Here is a 14,748-nt window from a genome sequence, read left to right as displayed (position 1 = left end):
GTTGTTTGCAGCAATGCGGAACATATCCCAGTCCACGTGATCGAAGCGGTCTTGAAGCGTGGAATCCGATTGGTCGGACCAGCGTTGAACAGACCTGAGGGCGGGAGCTTCCTGTTTTAGCTTCTGTCTATAGGCTGGGAGCAACAAAATGGAGTCGTGGTCAGCTTTTCCAAAGGGAGGGCGGGGGAGGGCCTTATATGCGTCGCGGAAGTTAGAATAACAGTGGTCTAGGGTTTTGCCCGCCCTGGTAGCACAACCGATATGCTGATAGAATTTGGGGAGCCTTGTTTTCAGATTAGCCTCAGGAGACTGAAAAGATTTGGCATGGGTCCTCAGATCCTCAAAAGGTTCTACAGCTGCACCACCGAGAGCATCCTGACTGGTTGCATCACCGCCTGGTATGGCAACTGTTCGGCCTCCGACCGCAAGGCACTACAGAGGATAGTGCGAACGGCCCAGTACATCACTGTGGCCAAGCTTCCTGCCATCTCGGACCTCTATTCCAGGCAGTGTCAGAGGAAGGCCCTAAAAATAGTCAAATACTCCAGCCACCCTCGTCATAGACTGTTCTCTCGGTTACTGCATGGCAAGCGGTACCAGCGCCAAGTCTAGGTCCAAGAGGCTTCTAAACAGCTTCTACCCCCAAGCCATAAGCCTCCTGAACATCTAGTCAAATGGCTACCCAGACTATTTGCAGTGCTCCCCCCCCTCACCCCTCTTTACACCACTGCTACTCTCTGTTGTCATCTATGCATAGTTACTTTAATAACTCTACCTACATGTACATTCTACCTCAACTAACTGGTGCCCCCACACATTTACTCAGTATCGGTACCCCCCTGTATATAGTCTCGCTATTGTTATTTCACTGCTGCTCTTTAATTACTTGTTACTTTTATCTCTTATTCCTATCTGTATTTTTTTGAAACTGCTTTGTTGGTTAGGGGTTCGTAAGTAAGCATTTCACTTGTATTCGGCGCATGTGACTAATAAAATTTGATTTGATTAGAATAAAAAAACAATAAGAGCTCAATTATATATGTGCTAATATGTTTACAGATGTACTGGTCCTGGTCTGAAAGGCTGTCAGTCTAAAGGGTAAGCAAGTGACTCTAGTCATGTATAGTAACTTACAAACATACTGTTCAAATTCAACATAAACTTAAACACTAAGCTCACTAAGCTAATGAACATTTGATTATTTGTGTAAATATTTTCTCTGCATTGATTGGTTACCATCTGTTCCCCTTTCAGTAACTCTGGCCTGTCAGTGATTGCAGCTGGTGTGGTGGGCGGGATGCTGGCCTTTCTCATCATGGGATTGTCTGTCTTCGTGTTGCTACGACGACGCCACATCAAGAAGAAGAGGACCCTGCGAAGACTCCTCCAGGAGAGAGAGGTGAGAGGCAGAAACTGAACTGCTGAGCCTCAAGGGCTTTCTAGGGCTGGAATTCAATCAGCTTAGTGCCTCAAAGTGAACAGAAAGTAAACCATCCATATCTGCATCTACAGTTAGTTGAACCGCTGACCCCCAGTGGTGAGGCGCCCAACCAGGCTCTGCTCCGTATCCTGAAGGAGACAGAGTTTAAGAAGATCAAAGTTTTGGGATCAGGGGCCTTCGGCACTGTCTACAAGGTAAATACAAACGCTCACAATACTAGATTTAATTCTGGAAACTCCAGTTTCATGGATTGTACTGTGGTACTGTACTTAAGGAGCTTATGGGAATGTGTGTTCAGACTGAATATAAACCAACACTTTTAGACACATCTACATCTGTTTTTCAATGAACAGCCAGATATTTAATGCACCACATCATGCATCAATCCACTCTCACCCTCCTGTCACCTTATTAGTTATTTTACCATTCCCACATTCTACTAACGACAAAAGATTGAAAGAAATTATCAAAGTACACACACTGACACAGATTTCTCCTGTTACCATGTTAAATAACCCTACTGTCTGTCCTATCCAGGGTCTGTGGGTCCCTGAAGGAGAGGATGTGAAGATCTCTGTGGCCATCAAGGTTTTAAGAGAGGCCACATCACCTAAAGCCAACAAGGAGATCTTGGATGTGAGTTATATCACTCTATATCACTTTACTCTAAGATGTTTGTTCATGGGAGTTAGAAACTGTTATCCTCCAAATATAAAGAGTATCTAATTTACAGTAGAATCTGTCTGGTATTATACAGTCTAGGTTAGTGCTGTTAGGCACACTCTGGTATCATACAGTCATTGATGGTCATCCATACCATGCACTTTCAAAAAAAATATGTTTTGACATTAGTATTTTGACCTAATTTAGCGGCATAATACACTCAGTATTATTGCATGTTACTGGCCAATTTAGGTGTCACGTTTCCTCTAATAGTCTAATTCCAAGCACATGCTCTTCCATTTAGGTAGTTGCTGAAATAATGACAACATTTAGCTTGAAAATGGAGTCAGGTTTCGAGTCAGGGACCTCGATGGAGGCGTAGGAAATGGGATTAACTCATTGAGAAGCTTTGGTCCAGGGTTGGGCGTGGGAGGAGGATACTGATTCAAGGTTAAGGTGTTCTGGAAATGAATTTAGAATCTCTTCCAGTAACCACAGTTAAAAAACACATTCCACACCTGGGTTCAAATAGTATTGGAAATCTTTCAAATACTTTAGCTGGGCTTGATTTAGCTTTCCTGGCATTGTTGAACCAATAGAATAACTCCACCCACCTGGCACTCCAGGCAGGCTCAAGTATTTGAAAGATTTAAAATGCTATTTGAAACCCGGTCTGACACAGTTTTGAAAATTCAGTGTCAGACTTCATGGAGTGCATGGACAGCTGAGGTTTTGCAGTGATGTTGCTCTTGACCTCTTGTAATGAGGTCAAGAGCTCTCTTAAAAGTATTCACTAAGTTGATGTATTTTTCTGACCAGTGTCATTGTCTTCAAGCTCACAGTAGAATTATGCCACCATCCCTAGCCCTAAAGGCTGTATACTGTACTGTTTGTGTGTTTTGTAGAATGCCTATAATGTGATTACTAGTGTGGAGCAGAGTAGTGATGCCCTCATTCTTGGCCTGTAGTAAATGTTGGTACTGTATATATCTGACTGTAGGAGGCCTATGTGATGGCCAGTGTGGACCACCCCCATGTTTGTCGTCTCCTGGGCATCTGCCTGACCTCCACAGTTCAGCTGGTCACACAGCTCATGCCCTACGGATGTCTGCTGGACTATGTCAAGGAGAACAAGGACAACATTGGATCCCAGTACCTCCTCAACTGGTGTGTACAGATAGCCAAGGTAAGCCTAAGCTGCATTTAAACAGTCATCGACCGGAAAGTGTTTTTTTTTTAATTGCAGTGATTTTCCAATACTTCCTCATCCTCCTTTTCAAACTGCTCCAACGCTAATGGAACTTGACAGCTCCCACTACGAAGGACCACATCCAACTTACTGATGAATGGCACCCAGACTATGATGAGGCCCTGAGTTTTCCTGACCCTAATTTCTGACTACCCATGACTCACAGTGTATGGTATTTAATCAAACAGGAGTCAGTGGAACGTCTGGTATAACCATGTATGGCCATGTATAGACTCCTAATAGACCCCTACAGTTCAACCCTCATTTGATGTCTTGTTGACCTCTTTAAAACCTAATCAAACAATGAGTCATGAAAAATGTGAATACTGTTAAAATGCTTCCTTAATTTTCATTAGTAATCGAACAGGCCCCATGTATGGCCGTAGACGTATACCAGACCATTTGACCTTTCACCTGTGGTTGATCCCAGGGGATGAGCTACCTGGAGGAGCATCACCTGGTGCATCGTGACCTGGCAGCGAGGAACGTCCTGGTGAAGACCCCTCAGCATGTCAAGATCACTGACTTCGGCCTGGCCAAACTCCTCAACTCTGACGAGAAGGAGTACCATGCAGACGGAGGAAAGGTCTGCTCAATCTCCTCTGTCATTACTATAAAGAAAATAGTGTGATTTTAATTGAATTACTGTGTAGTAATGTAACAGAACACATTTTTTGGAGTGTAAATATAATATTATAATCCCCTTTTACTTTGATTGCATGATAGTGATAATGTATGTTGTTGTTACTATTTCCATCCCTTACCCAACCTATTATAGTCTATCGATAACACAATACTTTACCTACATACTTAATGTTGTATTAGCTACCTCAGGTTGGTCTTGCACAGTGAGCCCTATGTCATGAGAACCCTTTCTCTGCAGGTACCAATCAAATGGATGGCACTGGAGTCCATCCTCTACCGGACATATACACATCAAAGTGACGTGTGGAGCTATGGTAAGTCTGGAGAACTTACATCTTGTGGAGCTATGGTAAGTCAGGAGAACATACATCCTGTGGAGCTATGGTAAGTCAGGAGAACATACATCCTGTGGAGCTATGGTAAGTCAGGAGAACATGCATCCTCTGGAGCTATGGTAAGTCAGGAGAACATGCATCCTGTGGAGCTATGGTAAGTCAGGAGAACATGCATCCTGTGGAGCTATGGTAAGTCAGGAGAACATACATCCTGTGGAGCTTTGGTAAGTCAGGAGAACATACATCCTGTGGAGCTATGGTAAGTCAGGAGAACATACATCCTGTGGAGCTATGGTAAGTCAGGAGAACATGCATCCTGTGGAGCTATGGTAAGTCAGGAGAACATACATCCTGTGGAGCTATGGTAAGTCAGGAGAACATACATCCTGTGGAGCTATGGTAAGTCAGGAGAACATGCATCCTGTGGAGCTATGGTAAGTCAGGAGAACATGCATCCTGTGGAGCTATGGTAAGTCAGGAGAACATGCATCCTGTGGAGCTATGGTAAGTCAGGAGAACATACATCCTGTGGAGCTTTGGTAAGTCAGGAGAACATACATCCTGTGGAGCTATGGTAAGTCAGGAGAACATGCATCCTGTGGAGCTATGGTAAGTCAGGAGAACATACATCCTGTGGAGCTATGGTAAGTCAGGAGAACATACATCCTGTGGAGCTATGGTAAGTCAGGAGAACATGCATCCTGTGGAGCTATGGTAAGTCAGGAGAACATACATCCTGTGGAGCTATGGTAAGTCAGGAGAACATACATCCTGTGGAGCTATGGTAAGTCAGGAGAACATACATCCTGTGGAGCTATGGTAAGTCAGGAGAACATACATCCTGTGGAGCTATGGTAAGTCAGGAGAACATACATCCTGTGGAGCTATGGTAAGTCAGGAGAACATGCATCCTGTGGAGCTATGGTAAGTCAGGAGAACATGCATCCTGTGGAGCTATGGTAAGTCAGGAGAACATACATCCTGTGGAGCTATGGTAAGTCAGGAGAACATGCATCCTGTGGAGCTATGGTAAGTCAGGAGAACATACATCCTGTGGAGCTGCGGTAAGTCAGGAGAACATACTTCCTGTGGAGCTATGGTAAGTCAGGAGAACATGCATCCTGTGGAGCTATGGTAAGTCAGGAGAACATGCATCCTGTGGAGCTATGGTAAGTCAGGAGAACATACATCCTGTGGAGCTATGGTAAGTCAGGAGAACATGCATCCTGTGGAGCTATGGTAAGTCAGGAGAACATGCATCCTGTGGAGCTATGGTAAGTCAGGAGAACATACATCCTGTGGAGCTATGGTAAGTCAGGAGAACATACATCCTGTGGAGCTATGGTAAGTCAGGAGAACATGCATATACACTATTTAATAGGATTAATGTACTGATACCTTTACAAAAGACTAACATGCCAATGCTGCATCGTGTCAGAATGAACTACATTGCATGTGTAACTCCAGATACATAAATATTGATTCTGGATAATGTACTTACGCAAATCTGTTAGAGTCAGGTCCAAATAGGGATGGCAGATGAGAGAAACAGGTAACTGGTATCGGTGATATGCACCGCAGGTCCCAGAGGCCCAATGTCTTGTCAAAAAAACGTTGAATCCTCAACTTTCTCAAGCCAACAACACACACACACCACCCCCGGTTTGGACACACGCAAGCATGCACACACACACGCACACAGACACACATGCTCAGCGGCCAGTCTCCAGATCCTGTCCTCTGAGGTTGGATTGTGTCTTCCGCTCTACAAGGCAAAGACATCAGTAGCAGCAGCCAGCCCTCCTCCTCCCTTCTTTCCATCCTCTTCTCCTTTTCCTCATCCTCCTTTTCCCTTTCAAACTGCTCCAACACCGACGGAACATGACAACTCCCACTCCTAAGGACACATCCAACTTACTGATGTTGACTGTGGAATGTTTTGAAAACTAACTTAGGCAGATATCAACACAATGCTATCTGCTTTTCTGGAATGAAAACAGTCATCTTCCCTAGTGATTTAACTTTATCTGAGATTGTGCCACTATCATTAAGTGTGACAGTAATGAAAGTTTTTAACTGAGATTATGTCATTGATTGTGAGTCTGTTTCACTGTACCTCTGTTTAGGTGTGACCGCGTGGGAGCTGATGACGTTTGGGACCAAGCCCTATGACGGCATCCCAGCCAGTGAGGTAGCAGGGGTGCTGGAGAAAGGGGAGCGGCTCCCCCAGCCTCCCATCTGTACCATAGACGTCTACATGATCATGGTCAAATGTTGGATGATCGACGCAGACAGCAGGCCTCGTTTCCGGGAGCTGATAGCTGAGTTTTCCAAGATGGCGCGGGATCCCCCACGTTACCTTGTCATCCAGGTAAGCATTTTAACTCCTTGTCAGGAATAACTGTAGAGTCTCTCACACTCTCTCACACACACACACACACACACACACACACACACACACACACACACACACACACACACACACACACACACACGGCTCCCACAGCCACTGTAAAGCTAGTGAACAACCACCTAGCTACTCTATTATTCTTTCTGCCTGTTTTTTGGGTACTGATGGTGAGTTGTATGTGTCTCTTCCAGGGTGACGACCGGATGCACCTCCCCAGCCCCACCGACACCAAGTTCTACCGCAGTCTGATCAGTGGAGAGGACATGGAAGATGCTGTGGACGCAGACGAGTACCTAGTGCCTCAGCACGGCTTCTTCAGTAGCTCCAGTACCTCCCGCACCCAGCTTCTACACTCTACGGTACAATAATAGTAATATATACCTCAGGACCTTCAGCACCCTGCTCCTACACTATGGTACAATAATAGTAATATATACCTCAGCACCTTCAGCACCCAGCTCCTACATTATATGGTACAATAATAGTAATATATACCTCAGCACCTTCAGCACCCTGCTCCTACACTCTACGGTACAATAATAGTAATATATACCTCAGCACCTTCAGCACCCTGCTCCTACACTCTACGGTACAATAATAGTAATATATACCTCAGCACCTTCAGCACCTACACTCTACGGTACAATAATAGTAATATATACCTCAGCACCTTCAGCACCCTGCTCCTACACTCTACGGTACAATAATAGTAATATATATCTCAGCACCTTCAGCACCCAGCTCCTACACTCTACGGTACAATAATAATAATATATACCTCAGCACCTTCAGCACCCTGCTCCTACACTCTACGGTACAATAATAGTAATATATACCTCAGCACCTTCAGCACCCAGCTCCTACACTCTACAGTACAATAATAGTAATATATACCTCAGCACCTTCAGCACCCAGCTCCTACACTATGGTACAATAATAGTAATATATACCTCAGCACCTTCAGCACCCAGCTCCTACACTCTACGGTACAATAATGGTAATATATACCTCAACACCCAGCTCCTACATTATATGGTACAATAATAGTAATATATACCTCAGCACCTTCAGCACCCAGCTACTACACTATGGTACAATAATAGTAATATATGCCTCAGCACCTTCAGCACCCAGCTCCTACATTATATGGTACAATAATAGTAATATATACCTCAGCACCTTCAGCACCCAGCTCCTACACTCTACGGTACAATAATAGTAATATATACCTCAGCACCTTCAGCACCCAGCTCCTACACTCTATGGTACAATAATAGTAATGTATACCTCAGCACCTTCAGCACCCAGCTCCTACACTCTATGGTACAATAATAGTAATATATACCTCAGCACCTTCAGCACCCAGCTCCTACACTCTACGGTACAATAATAGTAATATATACCTCAGGACCTTCAGCACCCAGCTCCTACATTATATGGTACAATAATAGTAATATATACCTCAGCACCTTCAGCACCCAGCTCCTACACTATGGTACATTAATAATAATATATACCTCAGCAACTTCAGCACCCAGCTCCTACACTATGGTAGAATAATAGTAATATATACCTCAGGACCTTCAGCACCCAGCTCCTACACTCTACGGTACAATAATAGTAATATATACCTCAGCACCTTCAGCACCCAGCTCCTACACTATGGTACAATAATAGTAATATATACCTCAGCACCTTCAGCACCCAGCTCCTACACTCTACGGTACAATAATGGTAATATATACCTCAACACCCAGCTCCTACATTATATGGTACAATAATAGTAATATATACCTCAGCACCTTCAGCACCCAGCTACTACACTATGGTACAATAATAGTAATATATGCCTCAGCACCTTCAGCACCCAGCTCCTACATTATATGGTACAATAATAGTAATATATACCTCAGCACCTTCAGCACCCAGCTCCTACACTCTACGGTACAATAATAGTAATATATACCTCAGCACCTTCAGCACCCAGCTCCTACACTCTATGGTACAATAATAGTAATGTATACCTCAGCACCTTCAGCACCCAGCTCCTACACTCTACGGTACAATAATAGTAATATATACCTCAGCACCTTCAGCACCCAGCTCCTACACTCTATGGTACAATAATAGTAATGTATACCTCAGCACCTTCAGCACCCAGCTCCTACACTCTACGGTACAATAATAGTAATATATACCTCAGCACCCAGCTCCTACACTCTATGGTACAATAATAGTAATATATACCTCAGCACCTTCAGCACCCAGCTCCTACACTCTACGGTACAATAATAGTAATATATACCTCAGGACCTTCAGCACCCAGCTCCTACATTATATGCTACAATAATAGTAATATATACCTCAGCACCTTCAGCACCCAGCTCCTACACTCTACGGTACAATAATAGTAATACATACCTCAGGACCTTCAGCACCCAGCTCCTACATTATATGGTACAATGATAGTAATATATACCTCAGGACCTTCAGCACCCAGCTCCTACATTATATGGTACAATAATAGTAATATATACCTCAGCACCTTCAGCACCCAGCTCCTACACTATGGTACAATAATAGTAATATATACCTCAGGACCTTCAGCACCTAGCTCCTACATTATATGGTACAATAATAGTAATATATACCTCAGCACCTTCAGCACACAGCTCCTACACTCTACGGTACAATAATAGTAATATATATCTCAGCACCTTCAGCACCCAGCTCCTACACTCTACGGTACAATAATAGTAATATATACCTCAGCACCTTCAGCACCCAGCTCCTACACTCTATGGTACAATAATAGTAATGTATACCTCAGCACCTTCAGCACCCAGCTCCTACACTCTACGGTACAATAATAGTAATATATACCTCAGCACCTTCAGCACCCAGCTCCTACACTCTACGGTACAATAATAGTAATACATACCTCAGCACCTTCAGCACCCAGCTCCTACATTATATGGTACAATAATAGTAATATATACCTCAGGACCTTCAGCACCCAGCTCCTACATTATATGGTACAATAATAGTAATATATACCTCAGCACCTTCAGCACCCAGCTCCTACACTATGGTACAATAATAGTAATATATACCTCAGGACCTTCAGCACCTAGCTCCTACATTATATGGTACAATAATAGTAATATATACCTCAGCACCTTCAGCAAACAGCTCCTACACTCTACGGTACAATAATAGTAATATATATCTCAGCACCTTCAGCACCCAGCTCCTACACTCTACGGTACAATAATAGTAATATATACCTCAGCACCTTCAGCACCCTGCTCCTACACTCTACGGTACAATAATAGTAATATATACCTCAGCACCTTCAGCACCCAGCTCCTACACTCTACGGTACAATAATAGTAATATATACCTCAGCACCTTCAGCACCCTGCTCCTACACTCTACGGTACAATAATAGTAATATATACCTCAGCACCTTCAGCACCCTGCTGCTACACTCTACGGTACAATAATAGTAATATATACCTCAGCACCTTCAGCACCCTGCTCCTACACTCTACGGTATAATAATAGTAATATATACCTCAGCACCTTCAGCACCCAGCTCCTACACTATGGTACAATAATAGTAATATATACCTCAGCACCTTCAGCACCCAGCTCCTACACTCTACGGTACAATAATGGTAATATATACCTCAACACCCAGCTCCTACATTATATGGTACAATAATAGTAATATATACCTCAGCACCTTCAGCACCCAGCTACTACACTATGGTACAATAATAGTAATATATGCCTCAGCACCTTCAGCACCCAGCTCCTACATTATATGGTACAATAATAGTAATATATACCTCAGCACCTTCAGCACCCAGCTCCTACACTCTACGGTACAATAATAGTAATATATACCTCAGCACCTTCAGCACCCAGCTCCTACACTCTATGGTACAATAACAGTAATGTATACCTCAGCACCTTCAGCACCCAGCTCCTACACTCTACGGTACAATAATAGTAATATATACCTCAGCACCTTCAGCACCCAGCTCCTACACTCTATGGTACAATAATAGTAATGTATACCTCAGCACCTTCAGCACCCAGCTCCTACACTCTACGGTACAATAATAGTAATATATACCTCAGCACCCAGCTCCTACACTCTATGGTACAATAATAGTAATATATACCTCAGCACCTTCAGCACCCAGCTCCTACACTCTACGGTACAATAATAGTAATATATACCTCAGGACCTTCAGCACCCAGCTCCTACATTATATGCTACAATAATAGTAATATATACCTCAGCACCTTCAGCACCCAGCTCCTACACTCTACGGTACAATAATAGTAATACATACCTCAGGACCTTCAGCACCCAGCTCCTACATTATATGGTACAATAATAGTAATATATACCTCAGGACCTTCAGCTCCTACATTATATGGTACAATAATAGTAATATATACCTCAGCACCTTCAGCACCCAGCTCCTACACTATGGTACAATAATAGTAATATATACCTCAGGACCTTCAGCACCTAGCTCCTACATTATATGGTACAATAATAGTAATATATACCTCAGCACCTTCAGCACACAGCTCCTACACTCTACGGTACAATAATAGTAATATATATCTCAGCACCTTCAGCACCCATCTCCTACACTCTACGGTACAATAATAGTAATATATACCTCAGCACCTTCAGCACCCAGCTCCTACACTCTATGGTACAATAATAGTAATGTATACCTCAGCACCTTCAGCACCCAGCTCCTACACTCTACGGTACAATAATAGTAATATATACCTCAGCACCCAGCTCCTACACTCTACGGTACAATAATAGTAATATATACCTCAGCACCTTCAGCACCCAGCTCCTACACTCTACGGTACAATAATAGTAATATATACCTCAGGACCTTCAGCACCCAGCTCCTACATTATATGCTACAATAATAGTAATATATACCTCAGCACCTTCAGCACCCAGCTCCTACACTCTACGGTACAATAATAGTAATATATACCTCAGCACCTTCAGCACCCTGCTCCTACACTCTACGGTACAATAATAGTAATATATACCTCAGCACCTTCAGCACCCAGCTCCTACACTCTACGGTACAATAATAGTAATATATACCTCAGCACCTTCAGCACCCAGCTCCTACACTCTACGGTACAATAATAGTAATATATACCTCAGCACCTTCAGCACCCAGCTCCTACACTCTACGGTACAATAATAGTAATATATACCTCAGCACCTTCAGCACCCTGCTCCTACACTCTACGGTACAATAATAGTAATATATACCTCAGCACCTTCAGCACCCAGATCCTACACTCTACGGTACAATAATAGTAATATATGCCTCAGCACCCAGCTCCTACATTATATGGTACAATAATAGTAATATATACCTCAGGACCTTCAGCACCCAGCTCCTACATTATATGGTACAATAATAGTAATATATACCTCAAGACCTTCAGCTCCTACATTATATGGTACAATAATAGTATTATATACCTCAGGACCTTCAGCACCCTGCTCCTACACTCTACGGTACAATAATAGTAATATATACCTCAGGACCTTCAGCACCCAGCTCCTACATTATATGGTACAATAATAGTAATATATACCTCAGGACCTTCAGCACCCAGCTCCTACATTATATGGTACAATAATAGTAATATATACCTCAGCACCCAGCTCCTACATTATATGGTACAATAATAGTAATATATGCCTCAGCACCCAGCTCCTACATTATATGGTACAATAATAGTAATATGTACCTCAGCACCTTCAGCACCCAGCTCCTACACTATGGTACAATAATAGCAATATATACCTCAGCACCTTCAGCACCCAGCTCCTACACTCTACGGTACAATAATAGTAATATATACCTCAGGAACTTCAGCACATAGCTCCTACATTATAAGGTACAATAATAGTAATATATACCTCAGGACCTTCAGCACCCAGCTCCTACATTATATGGTACAATAATAGTAATATATACCTCAGCACCTTCAGCACCCAGCTCCTACACTATGGTACAATAATAGTAATATATACCTCAGGACCTTCAGCACCCAGCTCCTACACTCTATGGTACAATAATAGTAATATATACCTCAGGACCTTCAGCACCCAGCTCCTACACTCTACGGTACAATAATAGTAATATATACCTCAGCACCTTCAGCACCCAGCTCCTACATTATATGGTACAATAATAGTAATATATACCTCAGCACCCAGCTCCTACATTATATGGTACAATAATAGTAATATATACCTCAGCACCTTCAGCACCCAGCTCCTACACTATGGTACAATAATAGTAATATATACCTCAGCACCTTCAGCACCCAGCTCCTACACTCTACGGTACAATAATAGTAATATATACCTCAGGACCTTCAGCACATAGCTCCTACATTATAAGGTACAATAATAGTAATATATACCTCAGGACCTTCAGCACCCAGCTCCTACATTATATGGTACAATAATAGTAATATATACCTCAGCACCTTCAGCACCCAGCTCCTACACTATGGTACAATAATAGTAATATATACCTCAGGACCTTCAGCACCCAGCTCCTACACTCTATGGTACAATAATAGTAATATATACCTCAGGACCTTCAGCACCCAGCTCCTACACTCTACGGTACAATAATAGTAATATATACCTCAGCACCTTCAGCACCCAGCTCCTACATTATATGGTACAATAATAGTAATATATACCTCAGGACCTTCAGCACCCAGCTCCTACATTATATGGTACAATAATAGTAATATATACCTGAGCACCTTCAGCACCCAGCTCCTACACTATGGTACAATAATAGTAATATATACCTCAGCACCTTCAGCACCCAGCTCCTACACTCTACGGTACAATAATAGTAATATATACCTCAACACCCAGCTCCTACATTATATGGTACAATAATAGTAATATATGCCTCAGCACCTTCAGCACCCAGATCCTACACTCTACGGTACAATAATAATAATATATACCTCAGCACCTTCAGCACCCAGCTCCTACACTCTACGGTACAATAATAGTAATATATACCTCAGGACCTTCAGCAACCAGCTCCTACATTATATGGTACAATAATAGTAATATATACCTCAGGACCTTCAGCACCCAGCTCCTACATTATATGGTACAATAATAGTAATATATACCTCAGGACCTTCAGCACCCAGCTCCTACATTATATGGTACAATAATAGTAATATATACCTCAGGACCTTCAGCACCCAGCTCCTACACTATGGTACAATAATAATAATATATACCTCAGCACCCAGCTCCTACACTCTACGGTACAATAATAGTAATATATACCTCAGGACCTTCAGCACCCTGCTCCTACACTCTATGGTACAATACTAGTAATATATACCTCAGGACCTTCAGCACCCAGCTCCTACACTATGGTACAATAATAATAATATATACCTCAGCACCTTCAGCACCCAGCTCCTACACTCTACGGTACAATAATAGTAATATATACCTCAGCACGCAGCTCCTACATTATATGGTACAATATATATCTCAGCACCCAGCTCTTACATTATATGGTAGAATAACACATCAATTTGGCTAGCCATCATCTTCTGCTATGTAGTAGATAACCTAGAGGCGATTTCCCGGACACTAAAATGCATGTTCAATGGGGATGTCCAGGAGTTCATCTGAATCTGGTAAACCTGTCAAAAGAAAAGGTTTCCACCAGCCCCTGGCTCTGTCTCTGCTCTAATTTCTAAAACAGAGAATAGTTTTTTGTTGTTGTGTATTACAGGAACTGGATAATATGACATCCTTGCATAGAATCAAAGAAAAGTGATTCCATTATGTCTCACTTCATGCTCACAGCTCTTCTCTGTTGTTTTATAAAGAAGGGTCTGCAGAAAGTTGTTATCCACCTCCAAAATGGAC

The 14,748-nt window shown here is 42.7% G+C and overlaps 1 protein-coding gene across 2 annotated transcripts in view; it reads left to right on the top strand.

Annotated features, from left to right (window-relative positions):
• The window catches only part of LOC115157224 (epidermal growth factor receptor), an 85,786-nt gene that overhangs the window by 67,260 nt on the left and 3,778 nt on the right, over positions 1-14,748 (top strand). For both annotated transcript variants that reach the window (XM_029705295.1, XM_029705296.1), the window contains 9 exons: positions 1,060-1,098; positions 1,255-1,399; positions 1,513-1,635; positions 1,979-2,077; positions 3,105-3,290; positions 3,784-3,939; positions 4,237-4,312; positions 6,460-6,704; positions 6,935-7,102. In XM_029705295.1, coding sequence (XP_029561155.1) covers positions 1,060-1,098; positions 1,255-1,399; positions 1,513-1,635; positions 1,979-2,077; positions 3,105-3,290; positions 3,784-3,939; positions 4,237-4,312; positions 6,460-6,704; positions 6,935-7,102 — 1,237 coding nt within the window. The remainder of the gene's footprint in view (positions 1-1,059; positions 1,099-1,254; positions 1,400-1,512; positions 1,636-1,978; positions 2,078-3,104; positions 3,291-3,783; positions 3,940-4,236; positions 4,313-6,459; positions 6,705-6,934; positions 7,103-14,748) is intronic.

This window comes from Salmo trutta, chromosome 21, assembly GCF_901001165.1.
Source record: "Salmo trutta chromosome 21, fSalTru1.1, whole genome shotgun sequence".
Taxonomy (NCBI): domain Eukaryota; kingdom Metazoa; phylum Chordata; class Actinopteri; order Salmoniformes; family Salmonidae; genus Salmo; species Salmo trutta.
Note: the sequence above shows the minus strand (reverse complement) of the source record. Positions and strands in the feature narration are given on the sequence as shown.